General features: G+C 40.4%; 1 protein-coding gene across 3 annotated transcripts in view; it reads left to right on the top strand.

Moving 5' to 3' along the window:
• The window catches only part of ADCY1 (adenylate cyclase 1), a 238,948-nt gene that overhangs the window by 189,354 nt on the left and 32,674 nt on the right, over nucleotides 1–16,920 (top strand). For all 3 annotated transcript variants that reach the window (XR_012667129.1, XM_075125580.1, XM_048839215.2), the window contains exons 11-14: nucleotides 3,576–3,660; nucleotides 7,181–7,270; nucleotides 10,267–10,523; nucleotides 11,307–11,433. Coding sequence is in view for 2 of the 3 variants with exons in the window: in XM_075125580.1 (XP_074981681.1) it covers nucleotides 3,576–3,660; nucleotides 7,181–7,270; nucleotides 10,267–10,523; nucleotides 11,307–11,433 (559 nt within the window). In the remaining variant the exon portion in view is untranslated. The remainder of the gene's footprint in view (nucleotides 1–3,575; nucleotides 3,661–7,180; nucleotides 7,271–10,266; nucleotides 10,524–11,306; nucleotides 11,434–16,920) is intronic.

The raw sequence follows: 16,920 nt of genomic DNA, 5'->3' as shown, positions 1-16,920 counted from the left end.
AGGAACTTCCAGCTGTTCCTTTGCCAACACGTACATTTATCACTCACACCCTTTTTCCTGCCAAAGAATGGCCGCTTAACCTGGTGTTAGTCCATTTGATTTTGGTTAACACCCAGCGGAGGTGTTAGTTTGCCTTTTGTCCCTAAGGAATTGTTTTGTCAAAGTTTTTCTAAACTTTGAACATGTCTTATACAGTAGAATTGAATAACTTTACATACTGTGTTGCCATACACATTTTACCAGGACAGTAATGTTCAGCAGATTATGAGTTTTCAAATGATACCTCACAAGGCATACTTCATACCAAATTTATCATAGTCTTATGGAAAATGTAAACATAAGGATACAGACCATCACAAGGCTCTGTCACTTTCACAGTCCTTGTGATCAACTGATCTAAAGGACTGCAAAGACCAAGTGGTGGGGGAAGGTTAGGCCATGATCCTGTCTTCCTATGCTAGCCAACTATGGAGGAGACTGTATGCTTCACCCCCTTCTGGGGTGATGCAGCAGATGCGCCCCTCCCAGCTAAGGTGGTATGAGGCTGTATCATACACAAGTCAGCGCCTTAAAAGCATGATAGCACCTGCATTCTACTAGTATTATTAATATTTATATTGTGGTAGCACCTACAGGCCAGCCAGGTCATGGATGTCACAATTCAGGGCAACTGTAGCTGTGTTCTCCTTCTGTGGTCCAGCAAGGGCACCTACTGTTAGGCTCCTGGCTCATCAGCCATCATCTGTTTTGGATGATGATGTGTGTCTCTCTGTTCCTCCTGACTGGAGTGTTTCCAGGTTGCACAGTTCCCTGCCTACGCTGTGAATTCCCGAGCAGGTCAGAATGCTTCAGCAGGCCTGTTTTGCCTTCTCCTCCGAGGCTCTAACCAGCATAATTACCCATAGTTCAGTTACCACACAGCTCTTTCTAAACAAGCACATTTATTCTTAGGGTAAAAGCATTACAGAGAAAACATATTACAAGTAATAAAAGAACATACATGCATGCTAATAAGGTTACCAGAGATCATCCCAACTCCAGCATGGGCTCTCGCAGGTGAACAGTTCTTTTAAACTCCCCCCCCCACACTGTTTTTTTCTGTGGTTACAAGTTTAGAACATGTTTTCCTCAGAACAAGAATACCCCATGAATATGTCAAGTCCTTCCAACACTTCTCAGCAATGATTTGGGGCCTCCCTTGGACAGAAGGTTCTGTCCATTTGTTGAATCAGAAAGCAGGTCCTGAGTCAGTGTAAACTTGGGCTATTTATCCAAAAGTCCTTTCTTCCTGTGTAGGTCTCTAGAAAATCCAGTGAATGTGAGCCTCGCCTGGTGGTGGTACCTCTTGGAAGCTGTTACAGCTTGAGTAAATTTGTCTAATCCCCTCCCTGCCCACTTCTTAGTTTCTGGAGAGCGGTGGTTTCCCCCGTCCATAGAAATACTTACAATCTCTGGCCCCCAAAGATAAGTTGCAGGAAAAGGCAATATCTGTCACAACGGCCCCATTGTCCAGGGCTCTGTACAATCACATAGCAAACAGTAATTCCTGTCCTAAAGAAGATACCCCCAGCTAGAGTCTCACACAGTTTTAAAAAAAGTCTCAGTAGTACTGCAAGACTTCTCTAAATTTTAAATCAGGGATATTTATTGGGATCATATAGTGACTTGGAAAAATTCCACTGTAAAGCAGTCACTCTTTTCTTCCACTATTGGATTTTAAAACCCTATAAGAGCAAGCACTTTTGGTGGTGTCAGTAAAGAGCACAGACATAGACACAATGGCCTATAAAAAGGTTAAGCCACTTATATGCTCCCTCAATCCTGGAGCTTACTGAGGGCCAGCCTGGCCCATGTATAAATTAGCACACCTGCATGTATGCTGTAATTTATGGCTGGCTAGCCACATACCCAAGCGACTAGTCCAGCAGACAAGGATCCTCAGGGTGTAGGAATGCCTGGCCATATCCCCTTTCTCCTAGCCTCATATCCTGCTTTGGGGTCTGAGAGGGAATTTGATACAGGAGTTACTGTAGTAACTGTGCAGTACCCAATTTTTCCCCTATGCATGGGGAATTCTCAGGGTTGAGATCTGTTAAGTTTCTGGTTGCTTTGCATGGAGTAGCTGAAATGGAGCAGCTAAGATCTGATTCAATAAGTGATCGAGTGGACAAACCTCTAATCTTTATAACTCTTCTTTCTCTCACAAAGAATTAAAGAGAGAGGAACTGTGATAACCATTATATATCAGCCAAGCCCAGGGGTCAACACCACCATGTTGCACGATGGACACTTGACAAAATTATTGGACTTAGTGACGGACATTGGCAAGGGGGCAGGAGGGGGCTCTGGGGTAAGGCAGGGGGTAGGGATGTGGGAGGGAGTACGGGCTCTGGGCTGGGGATACAGGTTCTGGGATAGGGCCAGAAATGGGTTCAGGGTTCGGGGGGGGGCTCCGGGGTGAGGCAGGGGGTTGGGGTTGCAGGCTCTGGTGTGGGGCTGGGGATGAGGGATTTGGGGTATAGGAGGGTGCTCTGGGCTGGGCCTAAGGGGTTTGGAGGGTGGGAGGGGGATCAGGGCAGGGTTGTGGAGCATGGGGTGGTGCAGGCTTCGTGCAGCGCTTACCTTTAGCAGCTCCTGGAAGCAGCAGCATGTCCCACACTGCGGCTCCTGCGTGCTGCCCCGTCCACAGGCGCCGCCCCCACAGCTCCCATTGGCTGTGGTTCCCAGCCAATGGGTGGGGAGCCGCGGAGTCAGCGCTTGGGGAGGGGTGACAGAGGCAGCGTGCAGAGCCGCATGGCTGTGCCTCCGACAGCAACAAAATGGATGAGGAGCCACTTGCGGGGAGGCTCACCTCGTGCAGCTCCCCGCAAGTGGCTCCCCGTCCCTGCTGTTGCTGGTGGAGGCACAGCCAGGGAGCTCTGCAGGCACGCTGCCGCCGTCTGCAGGTGCCCTCCCCCCATAGCTCCCATTGGCCAGAGTTTCTGGCCAATGGGCTGGGAGCCACGGAGTCAGCAGCCGGGGAAGGAGGGAGGACGGAGGCAGCACGCAGAGCTGCATGGCTGCGCCTCTGCCAGCAACTGCAGGGACGGGGAGCCGCTTGTGAGGAGCCGCCCCCACGGACCTCAAAATGTTTACCTTGGACAGTTACGCACATGTTGCCGACCCCTAGCCAAGCGCTGAAGGCTAAGTAATTGGGAGAAACTATTTATAAGGGACGTAGTGCAGGATATCCTGTATTAACCTGCAATTAAAAATAATATAAACCCCTGAGACATAATACAGCTGAGGCTCTGAGATTGTGTGATCCTCTTACTAGGTTCCTGATAGATACTATATTTAAAAAGTTACTGAATTGTCATTCTTGAGAATTTCACTAAAGAATTTCAGGCAGCACAATAGGAAGAAGGTTTAAAAAAAAAGTGAAAACTCCCTCTGTGTCTGTCAGTTTTACATTGGGGGAAAAATCCCACATGCATTGCTCTGATCCGCCAAATGGCCTTAGGAAAACACCAATCCAGCTAGCTCAGATATACTGTTTAGTTGCATTGCTTTACTTCTATATTTTTTTCTTCTAGGAGTACCCTAGTCCTTGTCCTCCTGGTGTTCTGCATATGCTTCCTAGTGGCTTGTATTATGTATCTACATGTCACACGAGTACAAGTAAGTGATTTGAGTCTTCGTGATACCTCTTCCTTCAGGAGTTTTATTTGGTGGTAGTTATTTGGAACCTGGTAACACCTATGTGCACTTCATATCATGATGTAATCTGTGTAATTTTCTAACCTGCCTAATTTGTAGCAAAGCAATGCATTAGAAACTCCAAACAGAACCAACAAATCTGGGGCTGGCTAACTTTAAAGATATTTCTTTCCCTCTGCTAGACATGTTTTTGAGCAGATTTTCAAAATGGTAATAAAGCAGAAGGACATTCTGCACACTGTCGAAGGAGAAAATCAGAGTAGGGATCTGCAGAGACTAATTTTTGTGGTGAAAGAAGTCCTCAGTGGATTAGTCTTCATTTGGTGTTCTCAGATAAAGAGCAGGAGAAAATATCCACACAATTAATCAGCTCTGCTGATTAGTACACAATTGTTTTAAATTAAGAAAAATGCCCTTTGGTTAGAGGAGAGGAATTGTTTTCTTGGAAACATAAATAGTTTAATTAGCAGAGTATCTGGTAAAAAATAAATCTACAAACATATACAATAATTTGGGAGTAATTTTGTTAGTCTCTTTTGTTTTGAAAAGGCACAGTAGTTCATACTTATGCAGTTTGTAGGAAATCGTTCCCATTATTAAGGCTAATTTTGAGGCTAATGTAAACTTAAGGTATGCTCCTGCTGTTGTTAAAGTCAATGACAGCCCCATAAGGGTGTTTATCACTTCACTGGATTGAACCCTATATCTGAAAACAGAGAAATAGACAATTCCGTATATAACATCAGCAATTGTCTAGAGAAGCAGCTTAGCCTTGTTTGTGGAGTGTGGGACTGGGAGCCAGGAACTCCTGTATTCTAATCCAGGCTCTGGCACACTCTCTTGCTGTATGACATTGGACAAGTCACTCAACTTCACTGTGCCTCAGTTTCTCACATATAAAATGGAAAAAATAATAATACAGTTATTTACCAACCTTGTTAGGGAATCTGGGAATGATTAATTAATTAATTACTAGACAGTGGTCCTGAAAGTAAATGTCAATAAAGGCAATGACATGCAAAAACCTATGTTAATATAGTGGTTGCAATATTAAAATCATAAGAAAAAGGCAAGAAATGTAAAAGTTTAAGTGCAACTTTTAACTTGACCATGTCTTACATGCATTACTTAGACTTGGTTTTTCTAGTTAAATTTGTTGCTTATTTAATTATGCTTCATACCATATGTAAACCATAAAATGTACAAGACATACAATGTGGCAAGATTGCGGTTGGAACCTTTTGTTACTTGTTTGTCATTTTAATTATGCAGCGTTATCACTGTACTAACAGAATATTCTGCATTTCATTATTGCTGTTATTGCTTTTGTGAAGAACAAGGAAATTATCCTTGAATTACTTCCACTGCAAACTGCATCATTCACTATACAATGAAAAAATGTTTCCTGTGATACGATGGGATTATAGTTATCCTTTGTTGTGTTAGGTACAGAATCATATCACCTGTGTAATCATGTCACCATATTGGACTTTGTTCCCAGCTATGAATTCTGTCCCCTGCTGCACTTTGTAGTATTTTCACAATGCTGACCCTTTCCCCTTATCGTGACACAGTAGATTTTCAAGACTTGGTTCTCATAGTGGACAATGTGTGAAGATACTGTGTTATACTGTGTTATATCCCAGATGTTCCATCGTATTTTAATGATATTGACAGATAATCAAATTGATTCCTGGCGTAACTTTATTGCACTCACTAGGGATCAGTTTATCCCATTCTGTTTTAAACATGTTGTTTATAGCAATCTACTATTGATATTACAAATAATGGTTTCTCTTGTTACATCCATGTGGGTTTTATCCCTTGGTCCACATCGAAGCCAGGGTGTATTTCAAGATCACATAATACACACTGAGATTTGTTTTGCTCTATTGGTGTAATTAATTAGCCACAGAATTGGTATTCCTGTTTTTTGCAATACAAATGAGTACAGATCACCTGCAATCACCGGCCATACATTCTGTCACTGCCATGCATAGGGGTGACATAAACCCAGTGAGTCCATGTCTCAACATGTGAAAGGGAGAGCAGGAGCTCCAGTGCATGATACCTGTTCCTACAGAAGCCCCTTTGTAGTACTCTGCAGTGAGGTGTATATGGTATTTTCTCTGTTCCTCATGCAGTTAGGAGGCTACCATGTGGAAGCCAGTTGAATTGGGAAGACTCATTAATCGCCAGTTGGCCTAGTCACCATTAGAGGGGGAAGAATCCCCAGCTTCAGAATCTACCCAATTCAATTCCCAGCACAGGCCAGTACTTGTAACCTGTGCGTGAATCATCAGCAGCTCGGATCAAACATGGGACATCTGAATCTTTAATAGATGGCCCTCTATTGTCTGAGCCAAAAGATGCACTTCTCTTAGCCAAAGCTGTAGCAGGCTCATTAATCTTAGATGGCCTAGCCACCACTAGAGGCGGACAGAGTGCCACACCAAGCAAGCATGGCTTACATACGTTTACTAACAGGCATACAAAAATTGGTTCTCCCTCATCGTCACTGGCCTAAGCCAAATCAAGCCCAGATGGGGCTAAGCACTTTCCTTCTCTTAGAAGCACACTGATTTTCCCCCACTGAAACCCTTTTGTCTTCTAGGTCTTGGTCCTGCTCCCATTCAAGTTATTAGGTGGGAAAATGTTGACTTGAATGGTGCAGGAGCAAGCCCCTAGCTATAGTAAATGTTCCACTCATTTGCAAGCCAAGGGGATAAGGAAGCAAGCAGCTCCCCATGGGACCAAAGTAAATCAGTATAACTTAACCCAGCATGAGTTCACATTCCAGGCAAACTGTTATCCTCTCTTTCCCACCTTCTGCCCCAGAACTTCATTTATATTGAGGGCTAGTGCTCAGATACTCAGATGAACATGAATGATGAGAGAGGAATACTCAAGACTCTGCCTTCATTAACCATCTTTGCTCCATACTGCTTTTCCTAGTCTGACAAATCAGATTACTTTTTTAAATATGGGCTCTACTAATTAAAACTCAACTGGCATTCACTGTTACTGAAATATCACTACAAAATTCTGTGCAGTATGTATGGTCTGGACTCTTGGGTTGCTGTCTGCAACTGATAGTTTCCAAACCATACAATTATAATGTTTGTTTGTTTTCATTTCTTCACATGTACAGAATAGAATGCTAATTTGAGCATTCTGATTTGTTGTATTTATTGTGAACAGAAATCCTATTAAAAATAAAATGAAAGCCAATTTTAATTATAGGGAGAAATAACTTACAAATCTGTTTCCTTTTTGTTACAGAAAATACGACTGTCCTTAAAATATTTGTCCACATTTCTTATTTTGTGATTATCATTTTGTAATTTACAACACAGGTAGAACTCACATACCTATTCCCTATTTTATTTGACACCCTATCCTTGTAAACAATAACATACCATTTTTTTACATTATTTGGATTTAAAATATCCTTATTTTACAATCTTTTTTTCTCCTTCAGTGTTTTCCAGGGTGCCTGACAATACAAATTCGAACCATTTTGTGTATTTTTATTGTGATCTTAATTTACTCTGTGGCTCAAGGGTGCGTGGTGAGTATACAACTATAAGCCAAGTATATAAAGTTTAACATTAAGTTTAAGAACAATCTGTTATAGATCGCATTTAGTCCCCCACTTCATCCCATTTTCTTTCCCTCTCATGCACAAAATATGTAAATATATTAATAAAGTATATATAGCAATGTGGTGTAATTTAAAGGCTATCTTCGTTATGAGTAGTGGAAGCCACTAGTAAGCTATACAGTTTATTCCAAATTAGTGCCACAATAAATCTTCATATCAAACCACACCATTATATGTTCTGCATATGTCACATACTTTACAGAAGAATTATGGTTGAAATGTTCAGTATTGGACCAGGGACCAAATGAACATCTGATATCTTTCTTGTGACTTGTCAGGGAATCCACACTTTCAAATGGAATAACACGTTTATTTCTATACCTGATAGATCATGAGAGATCAGATCTTGAAATCACGACAGTATTATGTAATGAAAGGAGGTATATAAATATCTTAGTCATAAACTCCATCTATCTCTTAGGCCTGTGTAATTGCTCTGGTATAGAGTTATAGGTGTTCAGCACTTCTGAAAATCAGGCCACTTTTATTAAGTGCTCAAATGGGGATTTAGGATCCCAGGTTTGAAAATGTGGACACAAATATATATAAAAAACAAGAGAAATAACACTGGGCCTGATCCAGATCTCACTGAAGCCAAAGAGAGTCTTGCCATTAACATAATTAGGCTTCGAATATATTACAAGATGGTTGATGCTGTCAGTTAAATGTGGTGTGTCACAATATGGCATCTGGAACTAAAAGCCAAGCTAGAGAAGCAGAGTGGTGCAGCAGAGGCTAGAAGCTCTGTATTTGTAAATTCTGTTCCTGGCTCCTCCATTGAAATGAAGTCTGACCTTGGACAAGTCACATGACTTCTCTGTGGCTCAGTTTCCTAACCTCTGAAATTGACATAGTAATATCTACCTGTCCACTTCACAGAAGTGTTGTGAGGGTTGATTACCTACTCTTTATAAAGCATTTAAAGACGTATAGTGCCAAGTATTATGGATACCTTTTATGGCTTAAAAAAAAGATTCGACTCCTCACAGGCATCCTCCCTCCCCAAGAGGTATTTAGATATCTGCAGGAAAATTAGGTATTTGAATTACCTAAATCACTACTTTCACATCCTGCTATTTGGCTGCTCCCTAAAGTAGAATAACAATTGCAAGTGACACAGACTTTCTCGCAGAAATTACAGTGCTTTTTCCAAGAAGTGCCGCCAGGAATTTAATCCCATCCTGATATAAGAATATCTACTTGTGTTTGTATGTATCTGTAAGCATTTCTGAAGCAGCTGTTACTCACCACCTTAAATCTTCAATGTATTTAATAAAAGGCTCACTTCTCCGTCCCCTGCAAAATAAATATTACCCCTGTTTTGCACATGAGGAAAGTGAGATACAGAAATTATGATGTCCAGGGCCACAAAGAAAGTAAATAGAAGAGTGGGGGCTAAAACTCAAGAGTTCCTGATGTTCCCAATCCTCTGTTTCTTTCACTACACCATGCTGCATCTCACATCTGTAGCTTTATACTTTAGTGTAGCAATAACTTGTAACCTTTCAAATGTTATGGGGTCCTGTTTAGTCAGTAGAATAAGTTCCTGCAAAACACCCTCTAGAATTGTTCACGATCAGATAGATGCTGAGGTTTCACCCTAGGTAGTTACAGAGCAGATGGTGTTTCCCTGGATGAGTTGCGTATCATTTACAAAGCTCTTGTACGTTCCTAAGTTTCAAAATGTTGGTTGCTTTGTAGTGCAGGTGACATTTTTAATTAAGCTGTTGAACAAAATTGTGTTCAATTAATTTTTTGTTTCCCTCTTTCTGATTTTGTATCACAATATTAGCTATGAAGTATTTATCTCATAGTCTCATCTTCTGAAATGATTGTAACTGCCTATAAAATGTACTGCTCCGTCACCTTTCAGACAGTCACTGATTTTATGGCACACTATAAAATTTCATTATCGGTGGTTAATATTTTTTTAGAAGACTATAATAGGTTTCAGAATAGAAGGAGAGTACAGGTAGAGCTTTCTGTAGGTGCCTAGTAACACTGATGTCCTCCTGAACCCACATTACCACCACACTCTCCCATTTAATGTTAACTCCAGTCCTCTCCAATGGTGTAAGATAAAAGCTGATGTGTGATTATAATCACAAAAATGTGATTGGGACTAGATCATGTACTTGGGATTCCTCACTTTCCAGGCTGTTGGAACTGGGATGTGTCACTGACATCAGCTTTGGAAGAATTTGATCAACCTTCCTCCCAGCTGGAGGATGAGTGCCAAACTAATGGTGGTTAGACTAGAGAAAAAAGGGATATAGGATCCCTGTCCTTAATTATCTGTGGATCGCTGCATTTCCTGCTTATCCATATCTGTCTTATTTGAATCTGTTATGGCTATTGACATAATTCATGTTTAGCTCTCTAGATGAAAGAGAATAATTATATACCTCTTCTCTTCCATCAGAGATTTAAATATCCTTTTACGTCTGTGACTTGATTTTTTTTTTAATTGTTAGAGTTTAGTAAGTGTGTGTATAATCAACATGCTTCTTCTTCTGATGTGTGTGAGAACTATTCTAGCAAAGATCGCCACTTTATATTTTAAAATACTTTAAAATCTTAATAAATAGATATTTTCTTGTGTCCTTTTGTTGCTTGAGCACTGAAAAGGGAGAGGGTTTTTTTAAACTATGTTCAAACTCTAATTTTCCACGTTCGCTGCCATCTAGTGGACTGGGAGCGTGATTCCTGCCTCAAGTAGAGGTGGAAAGGTGCTAGGAGAGGAAGAATAGTCTTGTTGTTAAGAGGTAAGGCTAGGAGTTGGGAAATATGAGGTTTGTTTCTGGCTTGAGAATCTGATTGAGGAAGGAGGGCTGTAACCAGGCCCAAGAGCTACTGAACTTCTGATGAAAGTGTTTCATTTTAAACCCTGCTGTTTTCCCCAGGTTGGCTGCATGCCTTGGGTATGGAGTACAAATTCCAGCAGTTCCATTGTTATCATTTCTCCCGGTGGAATGAATAAAACAATGAATGAACTTCCATGTGATACAGCCCATTATGCTTTCCTTTCCTGCGTTGTGGGGACTCTTACCTTGGCAATATTTCTACGTGTCTCTTCCTTGCCAAAAATGATCCTCCTGCTTTTTGTTACTATTTTGTACATAGTTGTTCTGGAACTCAGCGGATACAGAAAAGCAGTAGGGTAAGTACACTGTAAAGTTAAGGAAAGTAGTAGCATTATGGATAGTCCAAAACATTGCCAACTCCGTTTTACTACTGTTGTCCTAAAACACTGTAGTGCTGTATTCGGACCAGATACTGAGGGCTCTCAGCATCTCCTAAAAGATGCTCAATTCCCAGTACCTTGCAGGATCTGGCTATTGTGGTAATATTCATGAGTGGGACATTTGCTTTTGTGAACTAACAGCTATGGCCTGATTCCGCATTGTGTTACTCCAGTTTTACATTGGTGTAACAGAGTTTATTTCATTGGAGTCACGCTCACTGGTTTAAAAATGGTGTTAACAGAGCAGTGAATGAAGCCCTTATGTGTAACTGAAATGCTAAAATAATGTTAAACAAAGCTACACACATGTACATGGTGCATATTACTATATGATGCATGTTATCTACATTTATGCTCTTGTTCGGTAAGACCCTGAAGAAATTGGGCACACTTTGTTTTGGGGCATGGTGCAGGGATCATACTTACAGCAGTGTCAGCCTGTGCACTGACAGTATCTGCATGAGAGAGCCTGCATTTTGAGAAGGGGCTAGTGGCTTTGGGTGCCTCCATTTCTATGTGCCTAAATTTAAAGGATACTGATTTTCAGAAGATAAACACTCAGCACTTTGACAATCATACCCTTTCAGTGTGTTTCAAGTGTGGCACCCCAAATCACTCGTCACTTTTGAGAATTTAGATCAAGGTTTTTCCTTTAAAAGGTCTATTAACTTATGCTTTCTTTCTTTTTTTTTTTTAAAGGGGTGGCTCCTTTTATATGCGTGGCTATGAACCGATATTAGCCATTTTGCTGTTTTCTTGTGCTTTGGCGCTTCATTCCAGGCAGGTGGACTTGAAGTTACGTCTGGACTACCTCTGGGCTGTGCAGGCAAGGCACTTATTTTTCTTTCCAAAACACACACACAAAATGTCTAATTGTTTTGTATGCTGTCTATTAATATGTCACGCATTGACTAGGCAAAACAAAACAATTAATATGTCACGCACTGACTAGGCAAAACAAAACTCCATATTTGTTGTGGCTCACCAGCAAAGGAGTCCCTTATTCTCTTTCCACATGCAACTGCACAACATTTTTCCTCCAAGAACTGAATCTTGTGGGCATTAATGTCTTACAATAATACATCAAAATTAGAGTAACTTTATCTATATTGCGAATTTCATATTAAGGAATGTAATCAACAAAACAGCATTATAGAATTGTCATAGAGAAGTAGATCAAAAGCTTCTGCTCACCTTGTCTCATGACACAATGGGGCGGGGGCAGAGCGGCATTCAGTTACAATAAAGTGAGCTGTAGCTCACGAAAGCTTATGCTCAAATAAATTGGTTAGTCTCTAAGGTGCCACAAGTCCTCCTTTTCTTTTTGCGAATACAGACTAACACGGCTGTTACTCTGAAACCAATAAAAAGTGGCAGGTTTCAGAAGCTTTAGTCCACGAAAGCTTATGCTCAAATAAATTTGTTAGTCTCTTAGGTGCCACAAGTACTACTCGGTCTTTCTGCAATAAAAAGTGGCAAATTCAAAACTAATAAAAGGAAACACTTTTTCACACAATGTTTAATTAAACTGCAGAATTTATTGCCACAGGAAGTTGTTGAGACCAAGAACTTGGCAAGATTCAAAGTGTTTCAACATTTACATAGAAAACAGAAATATCCAGAATATTCCTATAATTTCCACAATTTTTCAAAAAAAAATTGAAAGGGATATTAAACCTTGTGTGTAAGCCAATCTCTATACAAGGTCAGGATGAGCCCTGATGTGGGAACAGAATATCGCACATCTGCTTACTGCAGGGTTCTTGCACCTTCCTCTGAAGCATCTGGTGATGACTATTGTCAGAGAGAGAATACTGGACTAGGTGGACATTGGGTCTGATCCAGAATGAGAATTGCCATGTTCCTATATATCCTGGCGACCAAATTCTGTGCTGACCTATACCCCATTGAATGCAGTGGCAATGGGATTGCACCAGGTATAAATTATTACAGTATTTGGTTTTATGTGTATGGATAAAATTGTAACATATGGGACATGAGCTGCATATAACTGGAATAACTGGGTATCAGTTTGCCCCATAGAGGTTGGTGCATCGTGGTGGTTTGTGGGAGGAACCTTCTGATCCATAACTATGTTGATCCACTGGCTTTAATGCTTTGTACAGCACTAGTCAGTATTCCAGCCAGGAGGTGGAGTAGCAACTGTGGAGGGGATGCTTTGCAGCTCTAAAACTTGCCTGAGAATCAGAGGTGAATTCCATCCTTCAAAACCCTGCTAAAAACTCTGCACAAAGCTCAGTTTTTCATGCCCTGCTTGGAGAAGAGAATTGTGCATCCCTAAGGAATGTGATCATTAAAACTTAAAAGGCCTTACTTTTATAATTTTACAAACTCAAATGTATGAAAGAAACAGGAGTTTCATGTGCTTCCCTGATGTTGGGGGCATATCCCCAGAAGCCCAAGGTCCACAGGGACCATTCCAGAAGCTGAACTTTGCTGGGGATAGCGGCACCCTGGCCAGGTCCCCATTCTTCTAGAATCACCCCCTGAGCTTGGGCAAGCAGCCTCAGAGCCACTATGGGGACTCATTGCTCCCAGAGGTGGTGCTGACTCCGCTGGCTGTAGTGCCTCAAACTTTTATTTGGATATCTTCTTATAAGTGTTTTGCAAAGTGGTGTATTCTGTAGCCTCCTATTACATTCAAAGTGGCAAAGAAATCACAAACAATGACAAATGAAGTGGGGTGTAATGACAAAACTCTACACCAGTGGAGATTCACTACACGCAAAATATACTTTACACTGTCTTTCACGTTGCTTAGCTCTCTCCAAGCTCGCCATCAGGCTGATCCTATAGGACCTTACCCACATGAGAAGCCCCATTTGTGACACCGCAGTGTGAAGGATTTTCTTTTTGCTCAATGTTTTGTTTATTTACATTTGTACCAATAATTAATGCTGCTCAAACTGACTGCCCAATGATTTATAAACCACATCCTGCCTACCCCGTGCTGCATGGCAATCTAGTCCTAATAAAATCATGTTTTAAACGTCACAGAGGCATCCAGAGAGCAGTACTACTGTTAATAAGCATATAAAGATGAATCAATTAGTTACTTATAATCTTTCTACTATCTGAAATCTGGTTTAAAATTTAGATATTTGCTGTTAGCATTCTGGATAGATTTTAAATATTCAGAATAATATTAGGTCAGAACTCAAACAGAGTGTTTATTACTTATTTGTTTGGATAGTGTATGTGTCTTCGACGTTTCTACAGTGCCCATCTCTGTAATATCTCTGTATATATCTTCTTACTATATGTTCCATTCTATGCATCCGATGAAGTGGGCTGTAGCCCAAGAAAGCTTATGCTCAAATAGATGTGTTAGTCTCTAAGGTGCCACAAGTACTCCTGTTCTTTTTGTGGATACAGACTAACCCAGCTGCTACTCTGAGAGATGATACAGCGTATGGCAGAGATTGTATATGTCACCTTATAAGATGGCTATCTACCACTGATTAATATGTATAGGGGTTTATACTACATGGAAAATCCAGCAATACAAGTCTGGCCCAAATCCTGAAAGATGTAGAGTACCCACAGCTCTAACTGACTTTGATGGGAGTGACAGGTGCTAAGGATTTGGTCCTAGTTTTTCTTTGTTTACTAATTGACCACAACCTAGCTCTATTATATCATGTAAATTCCACAGGCAGCACACCTGACAGTTAAATACCTGAGTCTTAAAGATAGAAAATGGTGACCCAGAGACAGGTTTCTTTTTTTTTTTTTTTTTTTTTTTTTTTAAAGTATTTAGGCTCTTAAAGATGCAGGCAGAGATCTCGTGGGATTTTCGAAAGTGCGCAGGCACCTAACTCCCATTGGAAGTTGAAGTGAGGTGTCTAGGCTGCAGCGGACGTTAGGTACCTCAGCACTCATGGAAAGTCGGGTGCGTAGGCACGTCTGAGAATTATACTAGGTACCTATCTGCATCTTTAGGTGCCTAAATATCTTTACAAATGTGATCCCCAATGAAAAGCTTGTGGTTTTTTCCTTCACTGAGGGTTCAGTTCTGCTCTCTTAAAGCAGGCAAAACTCACATGAAACTCCAATTTCTTTCAGACAGTTGAGTTTGGTGAAAGACTGGGGTGAGGGGTGTGCACAAAGAACCAGGAAACACGGTCTGAGACATGTAAGAAATTCTCAGCGTAGACCACATGTGCCAAGAACTGCTGAATAGCCACTGCTCCTAAAACTTCTGCTACCGCAAATGTACATGAATTAAGCCAGTTTCGTTTGGAGAAAAGTGTTACTGAAACAACTGAGAAACAGGAAAGAGAATATTGTTTAATAACATTTTAGTGTGGCCTAAGAGAAACAACTAAGTAAAGTATCACATGGTAAGATTCTTCTTCAGTAATTCCCAATAAACATAGGTAATCATTAGCGCTAGGTAAAAATTGACAACATGAGCTAAGGAAGGAGTAATATGATAATTCTCTAACCCCATTAACACAATGGCTGTCTCAGATTTCTTAGCTCCAATTGTGACACCAAAAGAAGTTTTGTTTGAGGAAACCCAATTTTGGGCCTGTAGCCAAAATTAAATAAATAAACAAAATTTGTTTCAGGCAGAAGTGAAGGTAGTTCACAAAGTTTAAGGTTATGTAACCAAGGAACAGAAATAATACCATAAAAATAATAATAATAATTAATAAATAATATGTCAAATCATGTGTATGAACAAACTTTGTGATCGCTACAGTTAAAATATTTGTGTACGTATTTTCTGTTCAAACTTGCGATTAGTCAGCCTGGAGCTGATAAAAACCAAAGTATTTTCGTTTCTGAAAAAAAACTTTAAAGTAAACCAAAAACCAACAAGTTCTTACAAAAATTTCCATTTTCTCAAAAAGCCATTTTTATCCAAAAAAAAGTTTTGATATAGTTTTCGAACAGCCCTTATGTGTTTATATGACAAATCATAAGTGTGAATTGCAAATACTCACATGAGCACTTTAACAGTATGTGCAATCACAAAATTTGCTTATACAAAAGATTCAACAAGCTGTTACAAATAATGAACAAATTCATTAAAATATCAGGAACCTGAAAAAGGTTAAACTTACCAGATAAATGATTCATTGTGAATTGTTTGCCCACCTCTGACAATTACCTGTGTTTCTGGGAAGGAAAATAAGGGTAATCGTACAGTATGATTGTTTCTTTAGTTGAATTATTTAGGGAATACTAGCATGTCAGCCATTAATAATTTTCTAAGCTAGAATCTCTGTCCTAATGCAGTTTTGCAGTCTGTAGGCCAGAATTTCAAAGTTTTTTACATACCTAACGCTGAAAACCTGGCCCTGTATATTCCATATTCACAAAATTGCTTATTGATATACTGTCTCTTTCTTGTGATTTTAGTGCCCCCTTCAGGTTATATGAATGTACTGGTAAAGGAAGAGTGGTAGCCCAATTTATTTTTAGCTGTATCATCAGATAGTGAAACTTCATGTGATAATTTTTACCTAGTTAGGTACCTTACCAAAGCAGATTCATTCTTGTCTATTAACTAATTGCATAGCACATTTCAGATGATCTCTGTAACACAGAGCTTGAGAATTTGTCCGTACTTGTACACATCGTTTACTTGATAAAGGGACTTTACTCCCTCTCTGCCTTAGCTTTTTGTAGGTCTGGCTGTTATGCAACTATGTAATGCAAAGCTATAAGTCTACCCAGGTATCATGTTGACATTAGAAAACATGACATCAGAGAACTGTTTACTTTTATCAGAGGGGGAAAAGTCCTGATTTACAATATTGCAATTTTGAATTCCCCAAATGATACCAAAATGCCACTAAATGCGATAACTACCAAACTGCTGTGGTCCATATGATAGTCACTTTTCTTGTTGCTATTCCTACGAGTTCCTGTCTCATGCTTTTTCTCAATAATCTGCTTTGTTCTTGGAGCCAATACTTATATAAACAGCACGCTGTCAGCTATCCTGAATTAACCAGTAGAAACAGGGGGCACGCAGCCCAATGTTTGGATAATATTCAGGCGTTGAACTATATGGATAATATTCAGTCCCTGGCTGTAAATATCATCCCCTGTAAGTATGGGTCTATTCCTCCTTCTGCAACCCTCACACCATTTTCCCTTCTTTGTCAGCCTCTGTCTGGGCAGGGACAGGGCCCAGCCAGATCGTCTTATCTCAGCTACATGGAGGGAGGGCAACAGGAGTGTTTGCTATCCTCTTCAGGAGGCCCGAGGAGGGGAGCTAGTCATATCCATCCCTCTGAAGGATAATGGGGTCCATAAGGGAAACAGTGACTGCCTC

This window comes from Caretta caretta, chromosome 2 (genome assembly GCF_965140235.1).
Source record: "Caretta caretta isolate rCarCar2 chromosome 2, rCarCar1.hap1, whole genome shotgun sequence".
In the NCBI taxonomy this organism is placed as follows: domain Eukaryota; kingdom Metazoa; phylum Chordata; order Testudines; family Cheloniidae; genus Caretta; species Caretta caretta.
Note: the sequence above shows the minus strand (reverse complement) of the source record. Positions and strands in the feature narration are given on the sequence as shown.